We start from the raw sequence: 24,904 nt of genomic DNA, 5'->3' as shown, positions 1-24,904 counted from the left end.
CTTCAGTGTTGTCACAAGAAAAGATATAATAAAATATTTACAAAATGTGAGGGGTGTACTCACTTCTGTGAGATACTGTATATATATATATATATATATATATATATATATATATATATATATAAAATTGTCTTTACTTTCACTTTTGATCAATTTAATGCATCCTTGCTGAATAAAACGGAATGTATTAATTTATTAAAAAAAGAAAAGAAAAGTTGAACGGCAGCAGGGATATGATAGTAAACTTATTAAAATCATAAAAAAAACATTTTGTAAAATGTAAACTTATTTCATTTCAGCTATTTGCCAACATTCCTAATTTTTCTGTAATTTAGCTTGATGTATTAAAATAACTAAAACTGAAATAAAAATCACATACATATTGAAACTAATAATCTAAAATAAATCTAATAAATCTAACAAAAATGACAAAAAGACACAACAAAATAACTGAAACTTTAACAGAATTGCCACCTATGCAGTTGTTATACATTTCTGTCAGGGTGCTCCCTTAGAAGACAGCTGTCTTTTTAGGCAATATAAAGCAAGTAAGGAACAGAGCTCAGGATGTACAACAGTGAAAAAAATAAAAATAACATAGAACAACATGGTGCAAAACAGACCAAGAAGCAGCATAAAGCAGTGCTCGGAAGAACGTGGCACAGCAAGCAATGGGAGATGAAGCACAGAACAATTTAAAGTACCACCTCTGAAATAAATGAATAAGTAATAGACATCCCACACAGAAAAAGAGGACAAAAAGAAGAAACAGAATAAGTCAAGAGCCAGGAGACAGAGAAACGGATGGAGGGAAGAACAAATAGAGCAGGAGGCTTAGATGTCTGCCAAGCTGCCTGGACACACTCTGGCCTCATCTCTCCAAGCCTCTATCCCTTCACCTGATTTAACAAACCCTGCTTCCTCCTGGCGCCCAACCCTGGATGACACAATCTCAAAACACACACAGAGACCCCCCCCCCCACACACACATGTAGTGAGTGTATTTAGAGCATGCAAAATCTACTGTCTCCTCAACTCTCCGCCCTGCAAAAGAGAGTGAGAGGGGGACAGGGATAGAACGAAGTACAGCAGGAGAACAGGAGCAAGAGAGATGGGATGACACAGCAAATGTGTGACAGAAAGACAGCAAAAGAAATTAAGTGTGGACGGAGGCGGTAAAATAACAGCGACAGAAGAGAAGGGAAATGTGTGTCTTTTGACAAAACGGAATAAAAAAATGCTAGTCAATGTAATAATAAATGACAAAGAAATGGCAATTAACATACAAACGTTAAACATAAAATTCTGAAGTAGATGACTGATGTGGTATTTTCTTATAAAAATTCCAATAATAATAAAAAAAATAGTTTATTATTATTATTAATTTGCTACGATTTATAGTTTCTTTATATGCTTATATATTGTTTTATAAAATATGATGTGATTATGGGTAACAAAATTTAATACACACTACCATTCAAAATTTTTGTAACTGTAGAAATGATAGTCAATAATATAATTAGTATAAAAAACAATTATAAACTAAATAAATAATATTAATAATTTATATTTTAAAAATCCATTGTAAAATAGTCTGTATGTGCCTGTGGATGCAAATCAAATGGGTTTTACTACAGTGGCCATTGTGAGCAGCCCATGATCAAATTTCCCTTATTGATTTATTTTTTGCCAGCAGTATTTAAACTATCAACTGATTTGTTGATTTTACCCAGAAAAATAAACAAGAAATCCATAATGAAAAAGAAAGAAATTCAACTTTGGATATGGCATTCAAAAGAAGGTCAAAATAAATGAGAAACACTGGGCAAAAATAATATACCGCAATCACAGACACTGCTACTTGGATGAAATGAGATTTCCTTAAATTTCACAGAGGTTGTGTCACTAAAATAAATAAAGAAATAAACCAGTTCAGGCAGAAATAAAGTCAGACAGGATGACCTCCTCAGGGAAAACTAGTTCTGTCATAACAGGGCTTATAAAAAAATAAAAATAAAAAAAAATAAATAAAAAACAGTAGCTCACTTTTGCACATTGAAATACCTGTTTAAGCAGCGTAAACCCACCTCTGAAGAATATTTTCATAATTACTTTTTTGTTCAGTCCATTGATTCCAAAAATTTAAAATTTTTCATGGAAATCAAAATGATCTAATAGCTTATTACTAAATCTCCAATAATTACAATGAGGAACTGTTTGTGTTAGAAATATTTTTAAAGAAATTAAATGATGATCTGATATTGAACTTGGGCTTATACAAGTTTCTTCTATTCTACTGTACATTGTTTTCTTAACATAAAATTTGTCTAAATGTGCAGCACTAACCCAATTATCTGTCATTTTAATCCATGTATATTGTTTAATTTCCTTATTTTTCTTTCTCCAAATATCAACAAGACCCTATTGTGTAATAATCTCTTTTAAAGATACAGCTGAAAAACCTCCTCAATCTCGACAGACTTCCCTTTAGTTTCATCCAGAAAATTATGTATCTGTTCCACAGAATAAAATTCACCAGACTTACCAATATCTACATCAAAGCATGAATCATCATCTCTGATACTCTCATCATCTGACTCTTTATCTATTTCATCGTTTAAACCTTTATCAGCTATCTTTGTGATTCACAGCAGCAGTAGCAACACAGCCATTAGACGTACATTCTTCATTCCTGTTCTCAATATTATCAGAAGCATTAACATTTACCTCAACTCGATCACCATAATCATCTTTTGATTGTCCTTCCTCTCTTCGAGCCTCTTCAATGCTTAGTGGCCTTTCCACTACATTTGTCTCACTATTCTTATTTGACAAACCTGAAGTCCCTGCAACTTCCTCTGCTCGTTGTTTATGAGGGCAGGAAAATATTTTGTGACCGATATCACCGCACTCAAAACAGCGAAAATTATCAGTACTCGCATAAACCATGTAAGAGCTCTCTCCACACGTCACTCGAAAAGAAACATCCATCGTTTTAGTTGGAGATGACAAAAACATGAAAACTTGCCATCTGAAAGACAATGCATGTTTAAGTTCGGCAGATTTATAACCCAAGGGAATCGTTTTCACAGCACTTGCCATCTTTACAAACCGTGTTAATTCTCGTACGATTGCATCATCTTTAACAAACAGAGGCATATTGGAAATTGTCACCAATGTAGCTGGGGCATGTAGCGGTGTAATGGGCAGAAAACTTTCTTTCACCCAAACCCCGCTTTCAATTAATCGATTAACCAATTGCTCATTTTTTTAGGAAAAACACAACTCCTTTATTCATGTGAGACGCAGAAACAATGTTTTCGTGGCCTACCTGTTCTCCTGTTGCTATCAGCACCTCTTCAATCGTACTGCCTGCCGGAATGCACCTGAAACCATTCCTAAGCTAGATAGATGGCTCTTCCCCCACAGGGGTAGATGCCATCGTACCTCACTAAAAAGCTGCGTGAAAAAAAACAATGTCAAAAAAAAAAGAAAAAAAAAGAAAACGAAATGAAATTAAATAAATCTTAAAAAAGAGAACAAAAAAAGATAAAAAAGAACCAGTTTTATAGCAAAGTTTTTTTAGAACTTCACGCTCCCACACGTGTCTCTCACACGTCACCCCACTCCTAGCATGCACCAGAGAGAGAGAGAGAGAGAGAGAGAGAGAGAGAGAGAGAGAGAGAGAGAGAGAGAGAGAGAGAGAGACATAAAGACAGAGTGAAAGTGTGTCTGAATCCAGCACCTTGGACAGTGCCTATCGATCGGCTACCAGCACACATCACCACAACTTTCACAGATTGCTATTGAGAAGTGACTTGTAATGCAATTACTGCCCAATGCAGAGCCGAAGTGGCCATCAATAATTAAAAGGCAGCCCAGTCGTGGCCTGCAATTGAACTTTTATTCCCGCGTCGCTGTTGTTGTTGTGTCCGCTTGCCCCGGCTACCAAACTGTTGCGCCACCGGGTCTCGAATAAGATTTGTGAAAATGCGTCCTTCAATAAAACCAATCACAACGGACAAATGCCCTTCGCTGCAAAGTTTATTATTCTGCCGGCATATGGCTCAGACCACAGCACAGTCGTATTAACCAGCAACAAATCACCACATGCAACTGCTGTCTGCTCCACGCTGCTATTATGAGTGGATATGTCAACGCACCTATTGTCTCATCCGCTCCGGGCGCCCACACAGTGTTTAGACCAAGTCAACACGACATTGGGTGCAAAGGAAATTAGTTTTTTTCCCCCCTCTTTCCTGGGCCACTGTGCTGTCACAAGCATTTTTCACACTGAAGTCTCGATATAGAGCGTCTCTTCCGTATTACATAATGGTGTAATCAGTACAGCGGGCCCCCACAGTGGAGACAGCGAGCTCTACAAGTTGAGAAGAAGAGCATCTATTTTTCACGACGACAGACGAGTATCTGTCAAAACGTCTCTCTCTCAGTGACGGATTCTCAGGTTTAATCACTGGGAGTTGTGAGTGATTATGTAAGGACAGTGAACTTGCAAGTTTCTCTTGCAAGGAGGAGGTCAATTGCAGATTCGGAGACAGATGAGGTGAATCGCATGAAAATGCACTCAGGAGACATTTCACAGCAAAATAAAAAAAATGTATATAAAAAAATGAGAAAGTATATTTTGCATAAAGAATATAAAGACCGTAAAGATAATTAGAATTGTGACGTGCTCAACTTATAATGCTCAAATTATATTTCTTATGATCTTACGTGCCTTTGTATTTAAATCTTTGAAACAGACTTTGTAAATATAAATAAATATACACACATGTTTTTATATACACACCTTTTTTCTTAAAAAGGTCTCTAATGTCCATCAAGGCTGCAAAAAATACTATAAGCTGATTTGCTGTTCAAGAAACATTTATTGTTATTATCAAAGTTGAAAAAAGTTGTTTTATAATGCTTGTTTTTTTTTGTGGAAACTGTAATACATTTTTTCAAGATTCTTTGATAAATATCAAAAAAAAATATATTTTGTCTTAATTTTTTTGGATAACATTTTTGCTTAAAGCATTAATTTAATTCTAAATCAGTCCATCAAAATATAAAATATATCTAACATATTTTATATAAAATATTTAAAATTAAATACAGAATTTTAAATAAATGAGTTGGATTGGACAGTAAAGAGAAAGTGTCTAGTACATGTGACATTCAAGTGAAAATAACTTTTAAATATCATTCCTAAGATTACATGTAAGAACCTCCCCTCCCCAGGCCACCCTGAAAGACCTATCAGCGAGATACGATTCAAACCAGCGAAGTGGAATCCCAATGATGCCCAGTGATGACAGGGTGGACAGGAGGATCTGATGATTGACAGTGTCAAAAGCAGCAGATAGATCCAGCAGAATGAGGACTGAAGATTTGGAATCGGCTTTTGCAATTCTCAGGGCTTCAGTGACTGAGAGTAGTGTAGGCTCAGTTGAATGGCCACACCTGAAACCTGACTGTTTGGCATCCAGTTTGTTGTTCTGTGAAAGAAACAATGACACCTGGTTGAAGACAACTCGTTCGAGTGTTTTCACTATGAATGGAAGGAGAGAGACCGGTCTGTAGTTTTCAATAAGAGAAGTGTTTAATGTAGGTTTTTTGAGCAGTGGTTTGAGTTTGAGCCTGCTTCAATGCCGTGGGGAAGGTGCCTGTGAGGAGAGATGTGTTGATGATGTGTGTGAGTGCTGGTAAAAGTGTAGGAGAGATTGCTTGGAGAAGGTGTGAGGGGATTGGGTCTAGTATACAGTAAAATGGAGAGGCCCTGCATATCAGTTTAAAAAACACAACACATTCAAAGGTCTTCACACTTCCTTTTTCCTGTGCCTCTCTCGGGGAACAGGTCTATATTGACCAGTCGGCAGACTTATTGAAAGAACTGCCACAAAAGTAGGTCGCGCGGTTGGTCAATGGTATGGATTTCTGGGTCTGTAGCATATCTCACACAATCGCCAGAGAGAGAGAAAGAGAGAGTAAGAAATGAACAGAAATCAGAGCAAAGAGCCACAAGAGCCACAGCGGGCGCTTCCTCTTCTGTCCTTCTTTCTTTTCTCCCTTCATGTGTTTCAATCATCCCTTCCATCCCTACTCTATTCCCATTTCATCTCTGCTCCGGGAGGCACGGCTCAGGCTCATATCAGAGATCAGAGCTGGTGTAGGTGTGTGTGTGTGTGTGTGTGTACCTTTATGAGTTACAAAATGATCCATTGATCCATGTTGTGCTTGCTTATCTACAGACTGTACCATTAGGGATCAATGGACAGTATGTGTTTGAGAGTATGAATGCATGTTTTTAAATACATATTTGTGAGTAGGTGTGTGCATTTTTTTCTAGATATATGTGCGTGTACGTGGGAGCTGAGGTAGGTTTATCTTTGGATATGTTCAGAATTGAATACTATTTCTGAAAGAAAGTAGCATGCCGTGTGTGTATACAGCGTATACTGTGCCAGTTTTCTGTAGGCGTGAGGACCCAAATGATGCAACATTTGCCAGAACGTGCAACCAGAGCGCACAGTGCACTATACTTTATCCCATAATGCAATGCGATCAACTTGACACTCTATTCTGATAAATGAACAAGACCAATATGAACTGAGATCACTTTTGAACTTCATTATTTGATCGTGCTGTCAAAAGTTAAGGCATTTCTTATACAAAATGGGATTAGAAATGCAAAATAACTAATAAATAAATAATTTATTTATGAGACGATAACTGGATGGAGCTCGCTGAATTAAACAGGCACGTAATGAGTTAAAGCGACAACAATATAGCTGTTAGAAATGTTCATACTGATTTGAGTACTACTTTTAAATACTATGCAGTACATACAGTATACTTGTATTTTTTGGGGGAATACTGTATTGGAGCTTTTAATTGTAATTAAAATAATTATCACAATAAAAATGAGAGAAAAAAGAGTATTTTATTTTGTGAATACTTTATTGGGGGTTTTAACTTATTACAATAATTTCTCAATTTTTTTTAATTAGCTATTTATTGGAGTTTTTAACTGTAATGACAATTCTTACAATACAAATGAAAGAAAATTGGTGTTCTATTTTTGTAATAATTTATCAATTAGATTTTTAACAGTAATTACAATAATTCTCAGAATAAATGTTTTTTTTTTATTAGTTAATAAAATAGTTTTATTATTATACGTATCATTCCTTCCTAAACAATCAGGGCAATAACCCCCCCTACACACACACACACACACACACACACCTACTCTGACCAGTACAAACACAAAGTCAAATATCTCTTGTTTAACCAGGTTATAAGTTGATGTAATAATAGCAGTAATAGGAGTAGTAGTAATAATAATAATGTAAATAAATAAATAAATAAATAATTGCATACATACATACGGATACATCAAATAATAGTATTTAATTTTGAACACAGCCATCGTGTGTATCCGTGTACGGCTATGCCACAATGAGCATTACAGCCTGAGTCTCCGGGAAATATTTCTACATGAATATTCATCTGCATGAATGCATATTTGTGAACATTCTGCATTTGTGTGCGTTGCAGTGAGTAATAGCTGTTCCGTTTGTACTCGTGCGTGTGTGTGTATTTAAACGTGAGCGAGAGAGCAGTCGTGGGTGTGTACACACACCCTCCCACTGATGAGGCCCAGTGCCAGAATCAATAGTGTGTTTCTGAGGCATCATACTGTAGTACGAGAGAGGCCAGAAGACATTTTGTCACTGCCATCGTCCCCCACAAAAACAAAAAAAAGTCCTTCTGTATGTATGAAACATAGTATAATAACTGTGTCATCTTTTAAACTATAGTGAAATTCATAAGGCTTTTTAAACATTTTTATGTTATATTAATTAATACAGATTTGCCTGGCTAAAGACTCTGACACATTTGTACAATACTGTTACAATACTGGTCAAATGTTTGGGTCACACACACACACACACACACACACACACACGAACACGAACACTAACTCATCATATTAGAATGATAAAATTGTTATTTTAAATTGCAATATTATTTCACAATATTCCTGTTCTACTGTATTTTTGATCATATGATATCAATAAATGCAGCATTGGTGAGCATTGGTGAGATGTTTCAAAAACTTTTTTTTAACATTCCATGTTTAACAACAAATACAGCAGTAACAGTCAAAAAGGGACAAAAATGTAAATCAAAGGAGTCATATCTTAAAATAAAAGGAATTCCTTTGCTCTTTTCTATGTATTTCATACTTTAGTTTCAGTTTTGATGTACTATGTGCAAAAAGTTATTCTGAAATCGTCATATTTACAATTTGACAATCATGATCACATTAACATATGATCACCTCATTTATTTAGAAATGGATATTTAGTTACCAGCAACTTATTGAAAGAAACTAAACCTACATGCTGGGACAGTCAGTCATGACAGGTAATTCATAAGCAAGTCTTAAAGGCACAGTACCAAACCCGCCGGTTTAATAGTAAAGGTCAGAAAAGGAAAGAAATAAGTATGGAAATCATATAAAGCTAAATTAAGATGATTTTTGGTATGAGGAACCTTGACTACCATTATACAAGGTATAAAAGTATAAGAATATAGCCTGGAAAATGTGAAAAATGATTATATACCTATATGTAATAACCCAGCAAAAAATATAAGGTATCATACCAGTAGGTAATACACCTTAAACCAAATTACACTTATAAACACTATATTCTGTACTGAATTACTTTATAGCTGCAATATTGTGATGTCAAATATGGCAGAAATGCTCGATAAGCACAATATAAATGTTCATGTGATTTTAGTCAGTGAGGTGATCCCATACCAAACAAAAGAAAGCATCACAGAGAGTCGGGCTTTAAGCTAACAGGCGCAAATGTGTTTTTCACCACTCATTTGGAGCGACTCTGCTATTGAGCTGTGATTTTGAAGGTCCAAGTGCAGCCCACTCTCTCTGGCTTGTTCTATCTCTTCCCGACTGGAGCTTGGGAGGCTTCTTGCACTTGACAGAACTTTCTAACATAAAAACCACTTTCCTAAAAACCATCAAGCTGTCAAGTGAAGTGGAAAAATGAGAGAGATTACTGCATAAAGGCTGAGAGGGGGGACAAAGAGAAAGAAAGGAAAAGAAATGGTGGGATGGCTCAAGATTCTCCTGCAGATAAAACACATAAAACGTTTCAATGACTTTTCTTCATTTCTTCAGATTTATTTATTCTGCTTTCTCTCTCTCTCTGTCTCTTTCTTTGTTTACTTAAGCCTTTACTATTTTCAATAAAAATGTGTTTATCTTTGAAGTGGCCATGATGGCTCATACTGTACGCATGAAAAATTAAACAACAGATGTTTCCTCTTAGAAAAATATTAGATAATTTGAAAACAAACGATTTCTGGTTATACTGTAAATATCAAATAAAATATCTCAGATTGTTTCAGGGTCTTTTGCTAATTAAAATTAAATAAAAGGATGTTAACTGAAATGAAAAATTCAATAAACTAGCAGCCATGGCAACTATTCCCATTTTCTAAAATTAACCTGAAATAAAAATATATAGACATGTTTAAAAAAAGTAAAAAAAAAAAAAAGAAATAAAATAAAAAAATAAACACAAAATGACTAAAAAAGTAAAAAAAAAAAAAAAAAAAAAAAAAATCTAATTACTAATAAAACTGTAATATAACTACAACCTCTGATTCCAAAATTATACCGGATTTAAAAAAAAGACCCCAATAATCTCCAGTAATTGTAAGATTTCTCCAACATTTCTCATCAAATTCTTCCAAACCCAAATTATCTCAGATATAGTATCAATATTCATTTTACAGCTCTAATTCCTCCTTTTTAAAAATATAATTCTCTTAAGAAATTATAGGAGAAATATCCGAGACAAAGACTAAAATGAAACCAACCAAGAGCTCTATTAAGTCTCCTGAGCTCTGAATGAGCAACCCGAGCTATAAAACGTTCCTCTGGGTAATTAGTATTCTTATGAAACATTTGTGATAGGTAGAGCATTCGATTGAATTCATTTGCAGCTGCTGCGTTTGCATTTCTTGAGAATAGATGTGCTTATAATAAGACGATCAAGGGTTTTTCTTATTACATTCAACATCTAACATGATGACTTACATGTTCATGTGAGAAAAAAAGAAAAGAAAAAAGAGCAAAACGTGTATGGCTGTGTGAGTGTTTTTTCCAAGTGAATATTCTCTGCACTAAAAGAAAGGAACTCCAGCAAAGTGACTCCCCCTGTATTCAACATCTATGATGTCATAATCACTCGCATCAAAGGCATTCCGTTCGCCACGGCAACTGTCATTCTCCCTGGAGGCGTCATTAAAACAGAACACACCAAACTGAGCTGAGCAAGAGCTAACCGAGCAACTTCAAAACACACACGCACACACACACTACAACCAAACAATGTTAGAACGGGGCAGCAAGTTTGTACTAACCCAAAGAGGAGGCATGCTCGCAAACACACACACACACACACACACACACACACACACACACATGCTTAGAGACAATAAAAGACACTATAAATAGGACAGCTCTGTGGTGCTGTGTAGTTCTTGCCATTGGGTACAAGGCTCTTCCAGAGAGAAAGAGAGCGAGAGAGAGATGGAAAGGAAAAGGAAGGAAGAGTACGAGAAGCACGTGAACGAGAAGAGTTAGTGCTTTTTGAGAGCTAACTTTTTGGCAAAAAAATAAATACTACATACAATGTGCTTAAAATTTGAAATGCATTAAATGTAAATTTGGGTAGTTGACACATACTGCATGCACTATTTTATTTTATTTTTTAATTTACTGTATGTATCTAAATATAAATATATACACACACAAACTTTTTTATGATCAAAAATACAGTAAAAACAGTATATTGTGAAATATTATTGCTATACTTACATTTTCTATTGTAGTACATCTTAAAATGTAATTTATTTTTATGATGGCAAATCTGAATTTTCAGCATCATTACGCTAGTCTTCAGTGTCACATGATGCTTCAGAAATTATTTTAATATGATGATATGGCACTCCGGAAATATTTTATTTACTATTATGAATGTTGAAAATAGATGTTCTGCTTAATATTTTTTTGTGCAAACAATGGCACATTATTATTATTATTATAGAAATAATTTGTAGCATTTTAAAATGTCTTTACTGCTAATTTTATTCATTATTGCCGAATAAAAGTAATATATATATATATATATATTTAAAAATTATTTGCATAGTACATGTATAATAAAAAAAAAACAACACCACCAAAATGCTATAATGATTTTTATATAGATTTCATCATGCCACATTGCCAACTTCCCAATAGTATTATATGTCAACTACCCATTTGTACCAGTGTGCATGTATTTTGTTTTTTGCATGTGTTTATGTGCCAGTTTGACCGTGATGACCTACCCCAGGTAACGTCTTCTGCTCGTGAAGCGCGGTCTGAGCTTTTAGCGCCGATTCTCTTGCACAGTATGTGAGGAAGGCACAGCCTGAGAGAGGAAATAACAGAGACAGAGATAAATTAAAGACAGGTCAGAGAGGTTGAGACACAAGCAGGTGTCCGTTTGAGCAGAGCTGGGCTCTCTACCTTCATATTGTTTTCACCAACCCAAGAAAGAAAAACAATGTTATTACATTTGTGTAGCAGACACCGAGACATAAAAGACAGAAGAGAGATGAAGAGGTTCTGAGAGCACATGCCCACAGCCATACACACTCACGCTCCCAAGAGAAAGACAGAGAGTGAGCGCAAATACAAGTGTGTGTGTGTGTGTTTGTGGAAGAAAATATGCTGCTTCTTTTAATTTTCTGGCTACAAGGCCGTGCTGGTATCAACATTTAACAGAGTATGTTTTTGTATACTTTCTCATTAATTTGACAGAAAATAAGGATGCTCTGTTTAGGAATTTTTGGCCAATAAAAAAAATGCTGATCATTATTTTTGTCAAAAATAGCATTCATACTAACACTCTCCAGAATTTTAAGTACAATCAGGCTTGCAAAATTTAATGTAAACAAAATAAACAAAATTTAATAAATATAACAAAAAAACTGCTTGGTTTTAAATCACAACTTGAAAAAAAAATCTGAATATTATGTGCAAATAGATATGTATTAAATATATTATCATACAGCGAAAACAACACTTTTTTTATCATACATGTTTAAAGAAAAGAATATATATATATATATATATATATATATATAAAATACATGTATTTACATGTATATTTATATTCATATAATTTAAAACATATATAAATATATTTAATATATATAAACATAACATATTTTTCTTAATCCGTGTATTTATATATACATAATAAATATACACAGTACACAAACATATATTATGTAAACAAACTTTTATTTTGGATGTGATTAATCGCAATCAATCATTTGACAGTATATATATATATATATATATATTAATGTAATATTGTATTAAATGTATATCATTTAACAATTTCACTAGAGTTAATAAATAAATAACATTTATAAATTTACAATAACAGCAAGAAAATGCCATGACATCAAATTCACAAATATTCTTTTGCTTGAAAGCAATGCAGTGTAAAACATCAGTCACATGATTGATGATGAATGATGCTTCTGGAACAATAACAAGTCATTCGTGAAATTTCAACAAAATGTTAGGCAGCTAGATAACATTTAAATGAGCAGCAACAACGTTCAATACAGTTCAATAAAGACCTACAACATGTATAAACCAACAAATGTGAGATTTAGAGACAATTGGCCCAAAAGGACAAGAGACAGTTCCTCATATGGCCAAAATTTGGTACTAATACTGATATGCCAATACTGATATGGCGCCACTTAAATAAACAGTATGCAAGATTTTGCACAAACTTAAAAACAGAGAAATGCTAGCAGATAAAAATGAATGAAATGTGCTGTGTGGTAAAGGGATAAGCCAAAAACAACAACAACAAAAGTTACGGAAGAGATCTGAAAGAAGAAAGAATGAGATAGCAAGAAATTTCATCCAAGCATGCCTGATGTGATAAGATCTTTTTCTCAGCTTTCATGGCCTGTTGCGGCTCACGCCTCTGTCTTTAGGTTCAGTGTGACAAGACGACAATCTTCCTGTCCCTCCACAGAACATCTGCCCTAACGTACATCGATGTGCCTTTGTTTTAACGAACAGCTCTACCAACAAGCACTAGATCTCATATGATGCTAATCTCACCCGGCTAAAAGGAACCGCTAAAGTAGTTTGCTATAAACAACCATGAATCTTTTCAGCGTCAACTTAATCAAAAATTCCTTTGGGATGGGAAATGAGTGGAATAACCACTGAATAAAAGCTGAAACGATTAGCGTCGCATTTGTACATGAAGTAAGCAAATTTGAATATGCAAAAGCATGTTAATGGATGCTAATGTTTATGCTAATCCTGCATTAATATTAAAAAAAATGCTAATATATTAATATGCTGAGTAAACATGATAATCTGGCGCTGACATTTCTGCCTGCATGCTAATAGTGTCACAAACGACGATAAGATGAAATAGCTGATTGCCAACTAAAATGGAAAATTAAAACATTCATTTATTTTCAAACAAACCCTTGTTGCAGCAAGATGCTAATCTTTTCTTTTTAATAACCGAAAAAAAAGAATAAAAAACCATTTGGGTGATGACAGAAATCCAACTTTTACAAAAATCAGCCATGTTAAAGTAATAATTCACCCAGAAAAATGAATTTGCTAAATTTTTTTACTCTCTCTAAGGCCATCCAACAAGTAGATGAGTTTGTTTCTTCATCTGAAAAGATTTAGAGAAATTTATCATTACATAACTTGCTAACAATGGATCCTCTGCATGCAGTGAATGGGTGCCGTCAGAATGAGAGTCCAAATAGCTGATAAAAACACAATAATCCACACGACTCCAACATCTTGTGAAGCGAAAAGCTGCATGTTTGTAAGAAACAAATCCATCAAGAAATTTTTAACTTTAAACTGTTGCTTTCAACTAAAATATGAGTCCCCTATTCATAATATTGCTTTCTTCAGTGAAAAAGTTCTCTCGCATAAATCAGGAGAGAAATATGCAAGATAAAGCACTTTTTACATATAAAAACCAAAACAGTTCAAATGAATCAAACAGGTCTAATCAAATATATTTGTAAATTTTGATGTAAGAGGACAACAGGGCTTGGAATTTTTCACTGGATGAAGTGGATTATGGATTTTTTGTTAAAACAATAATAATGGATTTTTCTTTTTTTTACAAACATAAAAAAGTCATATGGATGAGTCCATATGATTATTGTGATGTTTTTATCAGGTTCACTGCATTCACTGCAGAAAATCCATTGGAGAGCAAGTGATGTATTGCTCAATTTCTCCAAAACTGTTCTGATAAAAAAAAAAAAAACTCATCAACATTTTGGATGACATCAGGATGAGTAAATTTTCATTTCTGTGTAAACTATTCCTTTAACCACAGTTTCTACATTTTTTCCTATGACAGTAGTAGTTGCTACTGTAACTATTTTGGTGGATACTAAAAGAAATGCATGACCTCAGGAGCAAGAAAACTAAAGAAAAAGACAGCAGAGAGCAGTAGCAGTGTAGCTTCCTCCCTGCCTCTCCATAAAAGCCTCAGCACCGCAGGGATGCTACACACACACAAGGGACACACACGCTGACGTCCACACACACACACACACACACACACACACACGGGCCCCCTGAGGCTAGAGCATGAATCAGCAATATTTTTCCCCACTGTCCACTATGTGTGTTTAACCCTGGCCAGGTTGGGTGAGCGGATGTACGTTTGCTTATGTGTGTGTGCATCGATGTGTGTGTCTCCCGCAGTCCTGCCTGGGTTTTTTAATTAACTCTGACTCATTAGCGTTGGGGAGAGCTCAGTGTGACAGCTTGGCGCGCTCCTCTGAGGGCCTGTCATGTTATAGAACAGGCTAGAGCTCTCATGGGACACTTCTGCATGCTTCCCTGTCCCACTTGACAAGCATCAGCGCACACACACACACACACACACACACACACACAGGTGAACGCACAAGTATACGGGATGAACGGAAAGATAACGGGGAGCCTCTATTTGCTTGTCCTCTAAAAGCAATATTGTTTCTTTCTGTCTGATCACGACAGCACTTTAAAGACGACAGAGAGAGAACGTAAGAAAGAAAAGAAAATACAGTACAAAGAGAGCAGAAAAGATTAAATACAATGGTCAGATGTTAATGGAGGGGTTTCGGACCAAAAGCTGGAGGTTTGTGAAAATAACAGAGGAACGAAATTGAGTCTCCGAGGTTTGTCAGTGGTGTGGCTTTCATTTGAACATCAGAGCACATCTCCAAGCACTCTGAAAAAATAAAAAAAACTACAAACAAACAAAAATTACTATGACTTTGAGAAACTAAAATCAGTTCTTAGCTAGTTTTGCGTCTAGATTCAGATTTTAAATTGGACTTCAAATGGCAACTAAACATAGAATCTAAATTTTATCTTACAAAAGCAAACACTGAATGCATTTCCAATAAAATGCACAAACCCAAGAATACACTGCATTTATCTTTGTTGCAAGTTAAGCTACATTTAATGTAGGCCTAGTCCTTATGCTCACCAATGCTGTATTTATTTAATCAAATATACAGTAAAAGTTAAACATTATTTCAATATAAAAGAACTGTTTAGTATTTTAATATTTTAAAATGTAATTTATTCCTGTGATCTGAAAGCTGAATTTTTAGCATCATTACTCCAGTCTTTAGTGTCATGTGATCCTTCAGAAATCATTCTAATATGCTGATTTGATACTCAAACATTTATCATCAATGTTGAAAACAGTTGTGCTGCTTAATATTTTTCCAGGATTCTTTGATGAACAGAAAGTTAAAAAGAACAGCATTTACTTGAAACAAATCTTTGATGACAGTGTAAAACTGCCTTATGTATTATTTTTTTCCCCCAAAAACAACGTTTAAACATTAGTGTAGAACTGTATCGATTAGTTAGTGTCATACCAAGTCATGAATTTGCACTGAAATATTCACATTTCATACTGAATTTGATAAAACGAGAGAATCATGACTGAGAGGACAATCCACTTCTTCTCAATCGAACTCTATGGATGTAAGACATGCATGCTGTGAAACTCGCAGCACAAGGGAGAAGAAAGGATGAAGGAAAGCTGGAGAAAGCGAAGTAGAAAGAAGATAAGATCAGCAGGATTCTGTGAACAGTATCCACTAGTGTCCTACACTAGCGTCTTATCTGTCCTTCTGCAGACACCCTTAAGCAACACACATACATACTGAGATTCAAAATAAATAAGCAGGAAGAATGATAGCAAAATAATTAAATTAATCTAAAACGCTCATGATACAAATCTTCTGGTCGCCAAAGTGTCTTCACTCTACTGTCACTGCCCTCAATGCTTTGAAAAGTATTTTCAGATCAGCGATTTAAAAAAAATGTATTTCTATGGGTGGTGATGGTGCAGTGGATAAGACACATGCCTTTGGTGTGAGAGACCTGGGTTCGAATCCACTGTGAGACACCAATGTGTCCCTGAGCAAGACACTTAACCCCTAGTTGCTTCAGAGGCGTGTGACCTCTGACATGTATAGCAATTGTAAGTCGCTTTGGATAAAAGCGTCAGCTAAATGAATAAATGTAAATGTCTACCATTCCTGGGGTTACAAATGCCAAACACAATGTTCTTTCTTCACAAGTGTTCCAGTATACACAGTTTTGACAAAAGACCATAAGTGTGCATATTTAGGGTTAGTTTATGAAATTGCCTTTCCTACAAAGCCCAACTGTCTGTTATTGGAGAAACAGCCAAATGGCACAAACTGCCTCTCAACATCACATCCCAGTCACCATAGTGATCGCTGACCCTGACACACTGTCATACTTTGTGATGAAAGAAATACTAGAGCTTGCAAGGTTACAAAAGAATAGTGTTATAGTTTAGATGAGCTTACTGTACAGTAGGTTTTAGTCTGAAATTGTGTGTAATGACACGCTGCATCAGAGCCGCCATAAACTCTGCCGTGACACTAGTTAGTACATCTTGTTTTTTGTCGCAGGGAATGATAACCAACACATACAACACTGTTCTTTCAAGGGCTAATCAATATTCAATATGTAAATGCGTGCAAAAAAGGGCAATCATACAGCAATAAGGATTAAATTAATACTTTTATGCAATGAAGAGTTAAAATCATCAAAAGTGGCAGTAAAAACTTTTCTATGCACAATTTGTCTCTCAAACAAATGTTGTTCTTTTGAACATTTCTATTCATCAAAGCATCACAACTGCTTTCAACACTGATAATAATAAGAAATGTTTCTTGAGCAGCAAATCAGCATATTAAAATGATTTCTGAAGGATGATTGTACACTGAAGACTGGAGTACTGATGCTGAAAATTCAGCGTTCCCATAACAGGAACAACTTAGATTTAGGATTAAATGAAGTATAGAAAATAAGTATTTCACAATATTACTGTTTTTATTGTATTTTGTATTAAATAAATGCAGTCTTTGAGCACAAGAGAACATTCTTCAAAAACATGAAAAAAAATCGTTTGAAATGTAGAGTAGAATTGTTTTTCTTCTTTATTTTAAAGTATAAAAATCAATAACAAATCTAAATTGAGCCTGTATATTAAGTGGTTTGGGGTAAATTAATTCAGGATCCAAAAAAAAAAGAAAAAAGGAATTTCAATACAGCGTTCACCTTGCAAGCAGTGTAATATCTCGCTTTGCTCAGAATGATTACTTTGCACATCTTTTCACGTGAGAGTAAACTAAAAATACTTTAAATGCTTTCAAAGAGAAGTAAAAACTCATTGACACGTTGCTTTTTTCTTTTGCTCTGAAAAGATGGGAATTCTTCAGATTTTTTTACATGTTTAAAGAATGACTAGAAAATATCAAAATCACAAAAGTTTTAAAACACCGGTAAACAAATCCCTTAAATTCATACTTTAGGATTTTGGTCTGTAATTGATGTTTTGTAACCACATTTGCATTCATGTACAGACAAATGAATAGTGTTTATTTCTGCAGCCTTTTTAAATGTGGATGCTAGTGGTTAAAAGCATGTTGGATAAGTACCTCACTAGAACAAAGCCTTCAGGTTTTTATTTCTACAATAGTTTTCGAGAGTAAAGGAGTGCGCAATGGAATAGTGCAGGCATCATTTATAACAATTGGGATTCATGATATGAATAATAAATTATAGCTGCTTCTTCACTTGTTTTTGCTTATTACTGTCATTACTTATACCTGCCACTGCAAATAATCCAATTGATCATCTGGCCAAAAAAACATCCATCTTCAAAAGTTTCTGTGAGGGCAATAACCCAAGACAGTTTTGGCAATAATCACTCATGCACAAAAAACAACCACCAAACAAAGTAGCATGCACACACACACACACACACACACACACACACACATTTCCAGCTGCGGTTTGTATGTGTTCAAATCAATATGTGCTGAACAAACATTTATTGTTCCAAAAAGTGTGTCCGAGCACTGTCAAGTTCGCTCATGTCATTTTAGTCGCTGTGCCTGTCAAGTGTGTCTACAATAGTGTGTATCGCTTTCACGGTGGTAGAGATTGAGCAAAGGTACCATATTGCCAAAGTTCCCCCTCCTTCCTTTAACACGAGTATCCCAATAGACCTTGGGTAATTTTAATAAACTGTCCTACAAAGGTCTGAGAATTCAAGGTCTCCTGAAAGACTCCAGGACCGCCTTGCCCTGCCCCCACATCCAAACAACATGTCTTCTTAAAATATTTAATTGGAAGCAGTAAACCCCTGATTAAATAAAAATGCACTTTGAAGACAGCAATATGAGCTCTGAGGGTAATCTGAGAGCGAGAGAGAGAGAAAGTGAGAGAGAAAACGGGAGAACGAGAGACATCTTCAATTACTGTGCTGAAACCAAGTCAAGCTCTTTTTTTTGATTCAATAAAATAGGCCTTAAATATTCAGGAGCTGTTTCTGGGACTAATGAGTCCTCTGCTTGAGTGATATTATTCCAGTGGAATGAAGTGGTAGTGTGAGGGAATATATTTCAGGAGGTCGGTGGATGCATTTCAAATAGGGTTTAATACTAAACCTGGATTCCCTATGCTACTTCCTACTGGCTACTATCCCTGATGAGAAAGAACCTTGTGATGCGTATGAGCTGAACTCCCTGATGACAAGACATATACAGTACTATGATCAAAAGTTCTGGGTCAGTAGGGTTTTTTCTTTTTTTTTAAGAAAATTAATAATTTTATTCAGCAAGGATGCACTAAATTGATCAAAAGTGACAGAAAAAGATTTTAATTTGTTAACAATAAATTCAATTTTAAATAAATGCTGAATTTCTATTCATCATAGAATCCTCAAAAAATGTATAATGGTTTCCACAAAAACATTGATTGGCACAACTGAGTAAACTGAAGAGGCAAGAAAAGGTACAGGTATAGTGAAATAAACTAAATTAGGGTAAAGGAAAATAAAAAAAAATAAAAAAGCAAAAGGTAAAGGAAAAGAGAGGGGGACAGGAAAAGCAAAAGACAACGTAAAGGGACAGGTAAAGGAAAAGAAAGAAATAATTTTAAAGAAAAAGGAAACAAAGGAAAAGAAATTGAAAAGGAAAAGAAAAAGAAAACGGAACAAAATAAATGAAAAGCAAAAAATGAAGAAAAAAGAAAAGGAAAAGCAAAAAAAGAAAATGTCGTTATTGTCAGTGAATCCATTAACTGGAGGAGAGGAGAGGAGAGGAGAGGAGAGGAGAGGAGAGGAGAGGAGAGGAGCACAGAGGATGAGACGAGCATGGAACGGAGGACAGGAGAAAAGAGGAACGGCTGCAAGTTCTACAAATCAATTGGTGGAGGAAAAAGCCTGGGCTCTAATGTGTTGCATGTGAAGGATTTACTGTGAAGCAGAGCTGCTGAATCAATGGTCTAGAAAACGCATCATTAGGACACATTTCCCCCCCCACTACATACACTCCCAAAGGACCCGGAGACAGTATGAACACACACACTACAGCACGCAATAAATACAGTTCCACACTCCCTAACACCCAAACAAGCTCATGTGTGTTAACTTGTTTACTCACAGAACCACACACAATGTACAACATACAAAGGGACCATAAACACAAACTATTTTCCATCTTCAATACATCCGATACCTATAGTATAAGGCAGGTCTTTTTCCCTGTAGCGTCTACTCTCTCTCTCCCTCACACATACACACACACGAACTTCTTAATTCTACCAAGCCTTTTTTAATTGAATTTACATCACCTTTTGGAGAGATAATAGAAAATTCAGCCGTGTGGTGTTCAGAAGTGGACAGTCAATTACATCCTGGCTCTGTGGGCTGCACAAAAGTATCAAGGATAAGCCCGTCTGCCAGGCTCTGAAATACAAGAACTGAATGTTGCACTAAAAGAGGGCAGAAAATATCTTTGGCTTACCAAATATACCCCTAGTATTGTTAGAGCAAAGACGTGAGGGAGCATGTTTAATACAGAGAGCTTGTTAGCGAGACGTCATGCAGGAAGGCGGTAAAGTCAAGGTTTCTAAAAACGTGTTGCCAAGTCACAGGACTAATCAAACCGGTAATGCGGAATTTCGCAGTGCTTTAAAATTAAACTTCCCACTGGCAAGGTCGTATACATGGGCAATGCTAGGAGTGGGCTTCTGGGACTTTAGCCCTGAAAGTTTTCATTCACAGATGTTTTGTCACTAATAAAATCATTCAGAACTGCAATCTGCTCTATAAATCAAACTTTTGACTATTGGCATTAAACTACGTTATTCTGCGACAAAGTGAAAGCTTATTTGAATTACTGTGCGCACTTTCAATTCTGCAGACAACCTTTTGACTTTTTGATCAGATTTGTGCTCCATCTAGATGAAGTACTGAATATTTCAAAGGCATAACTCTGATAACAAAGCAGAATGTTCAATTGTGTTTGAAGAGTTTGCAAATTCAAGACAAGTGACTGACCACTTGCGGTTCTTGCAAGTATTTTATTCAAACACCATGTCACTTCGCAATATATGACAAATCCAGCAACCATTTTTTCCCAGATGCACGGATTTCAACAGCATGCTAATTTCTAAAACCAAAAATCACTCTCTATACACTACATTTCAAATGATGGGAACAGTAAGATTTTGTTTTTAAAGAAATGATTGCTTTTATTCAGCAAGGACGCATTAAATTGAGTAAACAGTAAAGAAACAGTAAAGACATTTATATTGTTACAAAAGACTTTTATTCACAATTAAATGGTGTTCTTTTGAACTTTTATATTCAAAGAATCCTGGAAAAAAAATGATCAAATGTATTTCTACAAAAATAAGCAGCACATCTTATTTACAACATTGAAATGTTTTTTGAGCAGCAAATCAGCATAATTTTTGAAGGATCACGTGACACTGAAGACTGCAGTAATACATTTTAAACATTCCTGGAAAATAAAGTTAAACTCTTTTGTCTTGCTAAGGACTTTTTATGCATCCCAATTATCCACAATTAATATTTTTACACAAATGGCCACAAAAACATTTTGCACACTGATATTTACCTTGATAATTTTCACACACTAAATTCTGAAATTGTTTATGTCACTAAGTAAATTAAATTATCATTTAAATATGTTTTTATGACAGATATTAATAGATTAGCATTGAAAGTCAAAGATAAAATAAAGTCTATACACAAAAGTCATTTGAAAAGTAGGAAAAAGTACATGATGAATGCATGATAAAACGTTTTAATGTTATAAGGTTAGTTCGCTGAAATAAAAAAAAATGCATAAAATGTCATTGTGAAAACTACAGATCATACTTCTCCATTTTTGTAAATCACATTTTTACTGCACAGGGAGCCAACTTTTATTAAAACCTCTCATATAACAACACACAAATCTGAAATATGTAATAAAATGAACCCTAGTGACATAGAAGCACCTCAGGCTCTATAGTCTAAAGATCGGGCTTTTGGGGCACACCCAAGATCCACCTGCTGGAGCTAAAGCGCAGACAGACTAGAGCGTAGAGACCGTCCCGCCGAAAGCCAGCGAGAGCATGGCAGGATAACCGGCCTGTCTGTCTGCACCTCTCACCCTCTCGGTGCCGTCCGTGCATTGACACCGGCAGACAAACAGCTCCTTAATATTCCCCTTGTCTCATCCCATCAGTGTCCCGCTGTCCCCCCGGCCGTGTGGACAAAAGGGACGGGATGTTCCCGGCAGAGGACATGAATCATTATGCTTCTCTTTCCGAGACCGCTCGCATGCCCATTGATTCTACCGACTTAATTGGCTTTATTAGCCAAGACAGGAAGCCGGTGAGGGGCTTCTGCGGCGTCTTCGTCTGCACCCCCCTCCATCCTTCCACCCAGTCCTCCTCAGGAGATACCCTGTGTAATTGTTTTCCCTCTATCTTCTATGTCATTGTCGGATGGGTCCAGTGGGATTATTAGTAACCCTGGGTCCCTCAATAATTCATCCTAAACTATTTATACACAAATGGAGAGTCCTTTAAACTCTCCCTCAGTGAGCTTATCTACTGTTCAGATGGAAAGCGAAAGCGAGAGGGAGAGAGAGAATCCAAAGAGATTGTAAAGGGTGCAGAGAGCGAGCGAGAAAGCGAGAGAGAGCGATGTGTACCTCTTTTCAGCAGAGACACAATGACCTGTTTCTCCAGTGTTTTCAAGTTTCAAGGTGACGCTGGCGTACTCTCTCCCTTCTCGTCTGCCAACCCAACGAAAGTGCCATCCTGGGAATACGCTCGCTCACACAACGCTCATTAATGGCTTCTAATCTGCCAGCTTTTCTACCTATTTAACGCAATTAAGACGTTTACTAAAGCTAACATGGACCGGCAATCAACTCCAAGGACATGCCAAACGCGCATAATAGGATTTGTAAACAGACAACGTTTTATCAAACGCATGCTCGACACAGCTTCCAACGCGAGTGCGGCCCAGACAGGAAGTCAGGCTGACTCTCTGCAGGAAACCGCGCATTATGGCTGCTCTCCTAAAATCCGGCACATGCACACAGACGCACGCTGCGAAGGCCCTCGCGGCTGCTTCATGCTGATACCCATGTTCCTCACTCTTTTAAAAAGAGGACAGCTAAGCTGCTCAGGGTGAGGAGGCCCACGGTTGAAAGCGTTTCTACAATCCTCAAAACTCGTCATATTTATCCGTTTGGCAGAGGAACCCAACGCTATCTTTCTCTCCTTGAATAAGTAGGACTGCAGAGTTTCAATTTCAAGTCTTTTTTGTGAATTTAATGCCCTCGGGCAGGGCATCCGAGGTAACGAAGCAGCGTGCAACTACACGTGGGCATGACATGGGAATTAAATGAGAGAGTAGTTTGCATAGACTAGATCATTTGCCTACTAAAAACAGCATTTTTAGTCAGTTGTAGTTATCAGTGTCATCAAAGCCTGGGACATTATTACAAAGCCATAATGTTCCGTGGAGAACTATAATGTAGCCTGCTATCTCCAGACAGGTATAAATATGTCTGAATGAACTGGGGGTCTCAAGGGAAAACAGAGCCATGAATCGAAACTAATGAAAGATGGTTACTTAGGAAAGAAACAAAGCAAAAGTGCACTGTGTTTCTGGCAATTTCTTGATAAAGAGAAGATGAGTAATATCTATGCCAAAAAAACTGCAAAAATAATATTTCCAAACAGCATCAAAAATGATTATTATTTAAAGAAATGGTAACGCTTTAGTATAGAGACCAATTCTCACTATTAACTAGTATTCTTATTGCCTATTAATAACATATTGTCTGTTTATTAGTACTTATAAAGCACATATTTTGCATGACGATATTCTACATCCCTAATCCTAGCCAATAACAATTACCTTATGAACTATTAATAAGCAGCAAATTAGTAGTTTGAGGCAAAAGTTGTAGTTAATGGTTTGTTAAAAGCAATTTTGACCTTAAAAAATGTGACCAAAGAAATGAATGTAAATTAATTTTCAGCTAGAAAGAGATAAACACTGGATAGCGTGATGGATAGAATGACTGACTGACTGACAGACAGATCATACATAACTAGATAGCTAGCTACATAGATAGCTAGCTAGATAGATGGAATAACAGATAGAATGGCAGAATGAAAGCATGACAACATGATAGATAGAATGATAGGCAGAACGATGGATGTACAAACAGAATAAAATACAGAACGAAAGAGATAAATAGAGTGAACGATAGATAGATAGATAGATAGATAGATAGATAGATAGATAGATAGATAGATAGATAGATAGATAGATAGATAGATAGACATAATAATTTTTTAATGCTAATGCATTAAAAATTCAATTTCTAAAATGCAACTGAAATTCTAAAATTCATTTTTAGAAAAAAGAAATTACAATTCTAAAATGTGCCTTCTTCAAAAGTTGTGCATTCAGATTACATTATCTTTATTTGTTACTTTAATAATAACAGTTTTACCGGTAACATTCTTTTTGGAGGCTATTAAAAATGTTCAGTGGACTTGTGAAATGTCTATTTTATCCATTTAGATGAATGGGAATGCCAAAAGAGTTTTCTCCAAGTATTATAGATGTCTCTGGACTCTATCTGAACCCTGCAAGAATAAAGCGCCGCCCTGGTGGACTCCACTTGCCAGGCATCTTGAAAGAGGAAGGATAGGGCAGTAGATTCACTTGAGATTATGATTTAAAACCTCTGCTAATAAGCTTTGCCATGCTGGTAATGGGCTGGTGGGGTGAGGAAAGGGTGCTCTCTGGGGCCATTAAATTGCAAATGAGTGATGATGTGCTAGAGAGGCTCC

At 35.8% G+C, this 24,904-nt stretch overlaps 1 protein-coding gene across 14 annotated transcripts in view; it reads right to left on the bottom strand.

Annotated features, from left to right (window-relative positions):
• LOC306855926 (CUGBP Elav-like family member 4) overlaps positions 1-24,904 on the bottom strand; it is a gene marked incomplete at both ends in the record, with an annotated part of 86,477 nt that overhangs the window by 49,893 nt on the left and 11,680 nt on the right. For all 14 annotated transcript variants that reach the window (XM_079394889.1, XM_079394891.1, XM_079394890.1 and 11 more), the window contains one exon: positions 11,440-11,522. In XM_079394889.1, coding sequence (XP_079251015.1) covers positions 11,440-11,522 — 83 coding nt within the window. The remainder of the gene's footprint in view (positions 1-11,439; positions 11,523-24,904) is intronic.

Source organism: Barbus barbus (genome assembly GCF_936440315.1).
Source record: "Barbus barbus genome assembly, chromosome: 36".
NCBI classification, from domain to species: Eukaryota; Metazoa; Chordata; class Actinopteri; order Cypriniformes; family Cyprinidae; genus Barbus; species Barbus barbus.
This window is presented reverse-complemented; position numbering and strand designations above follow the sequence as displayed.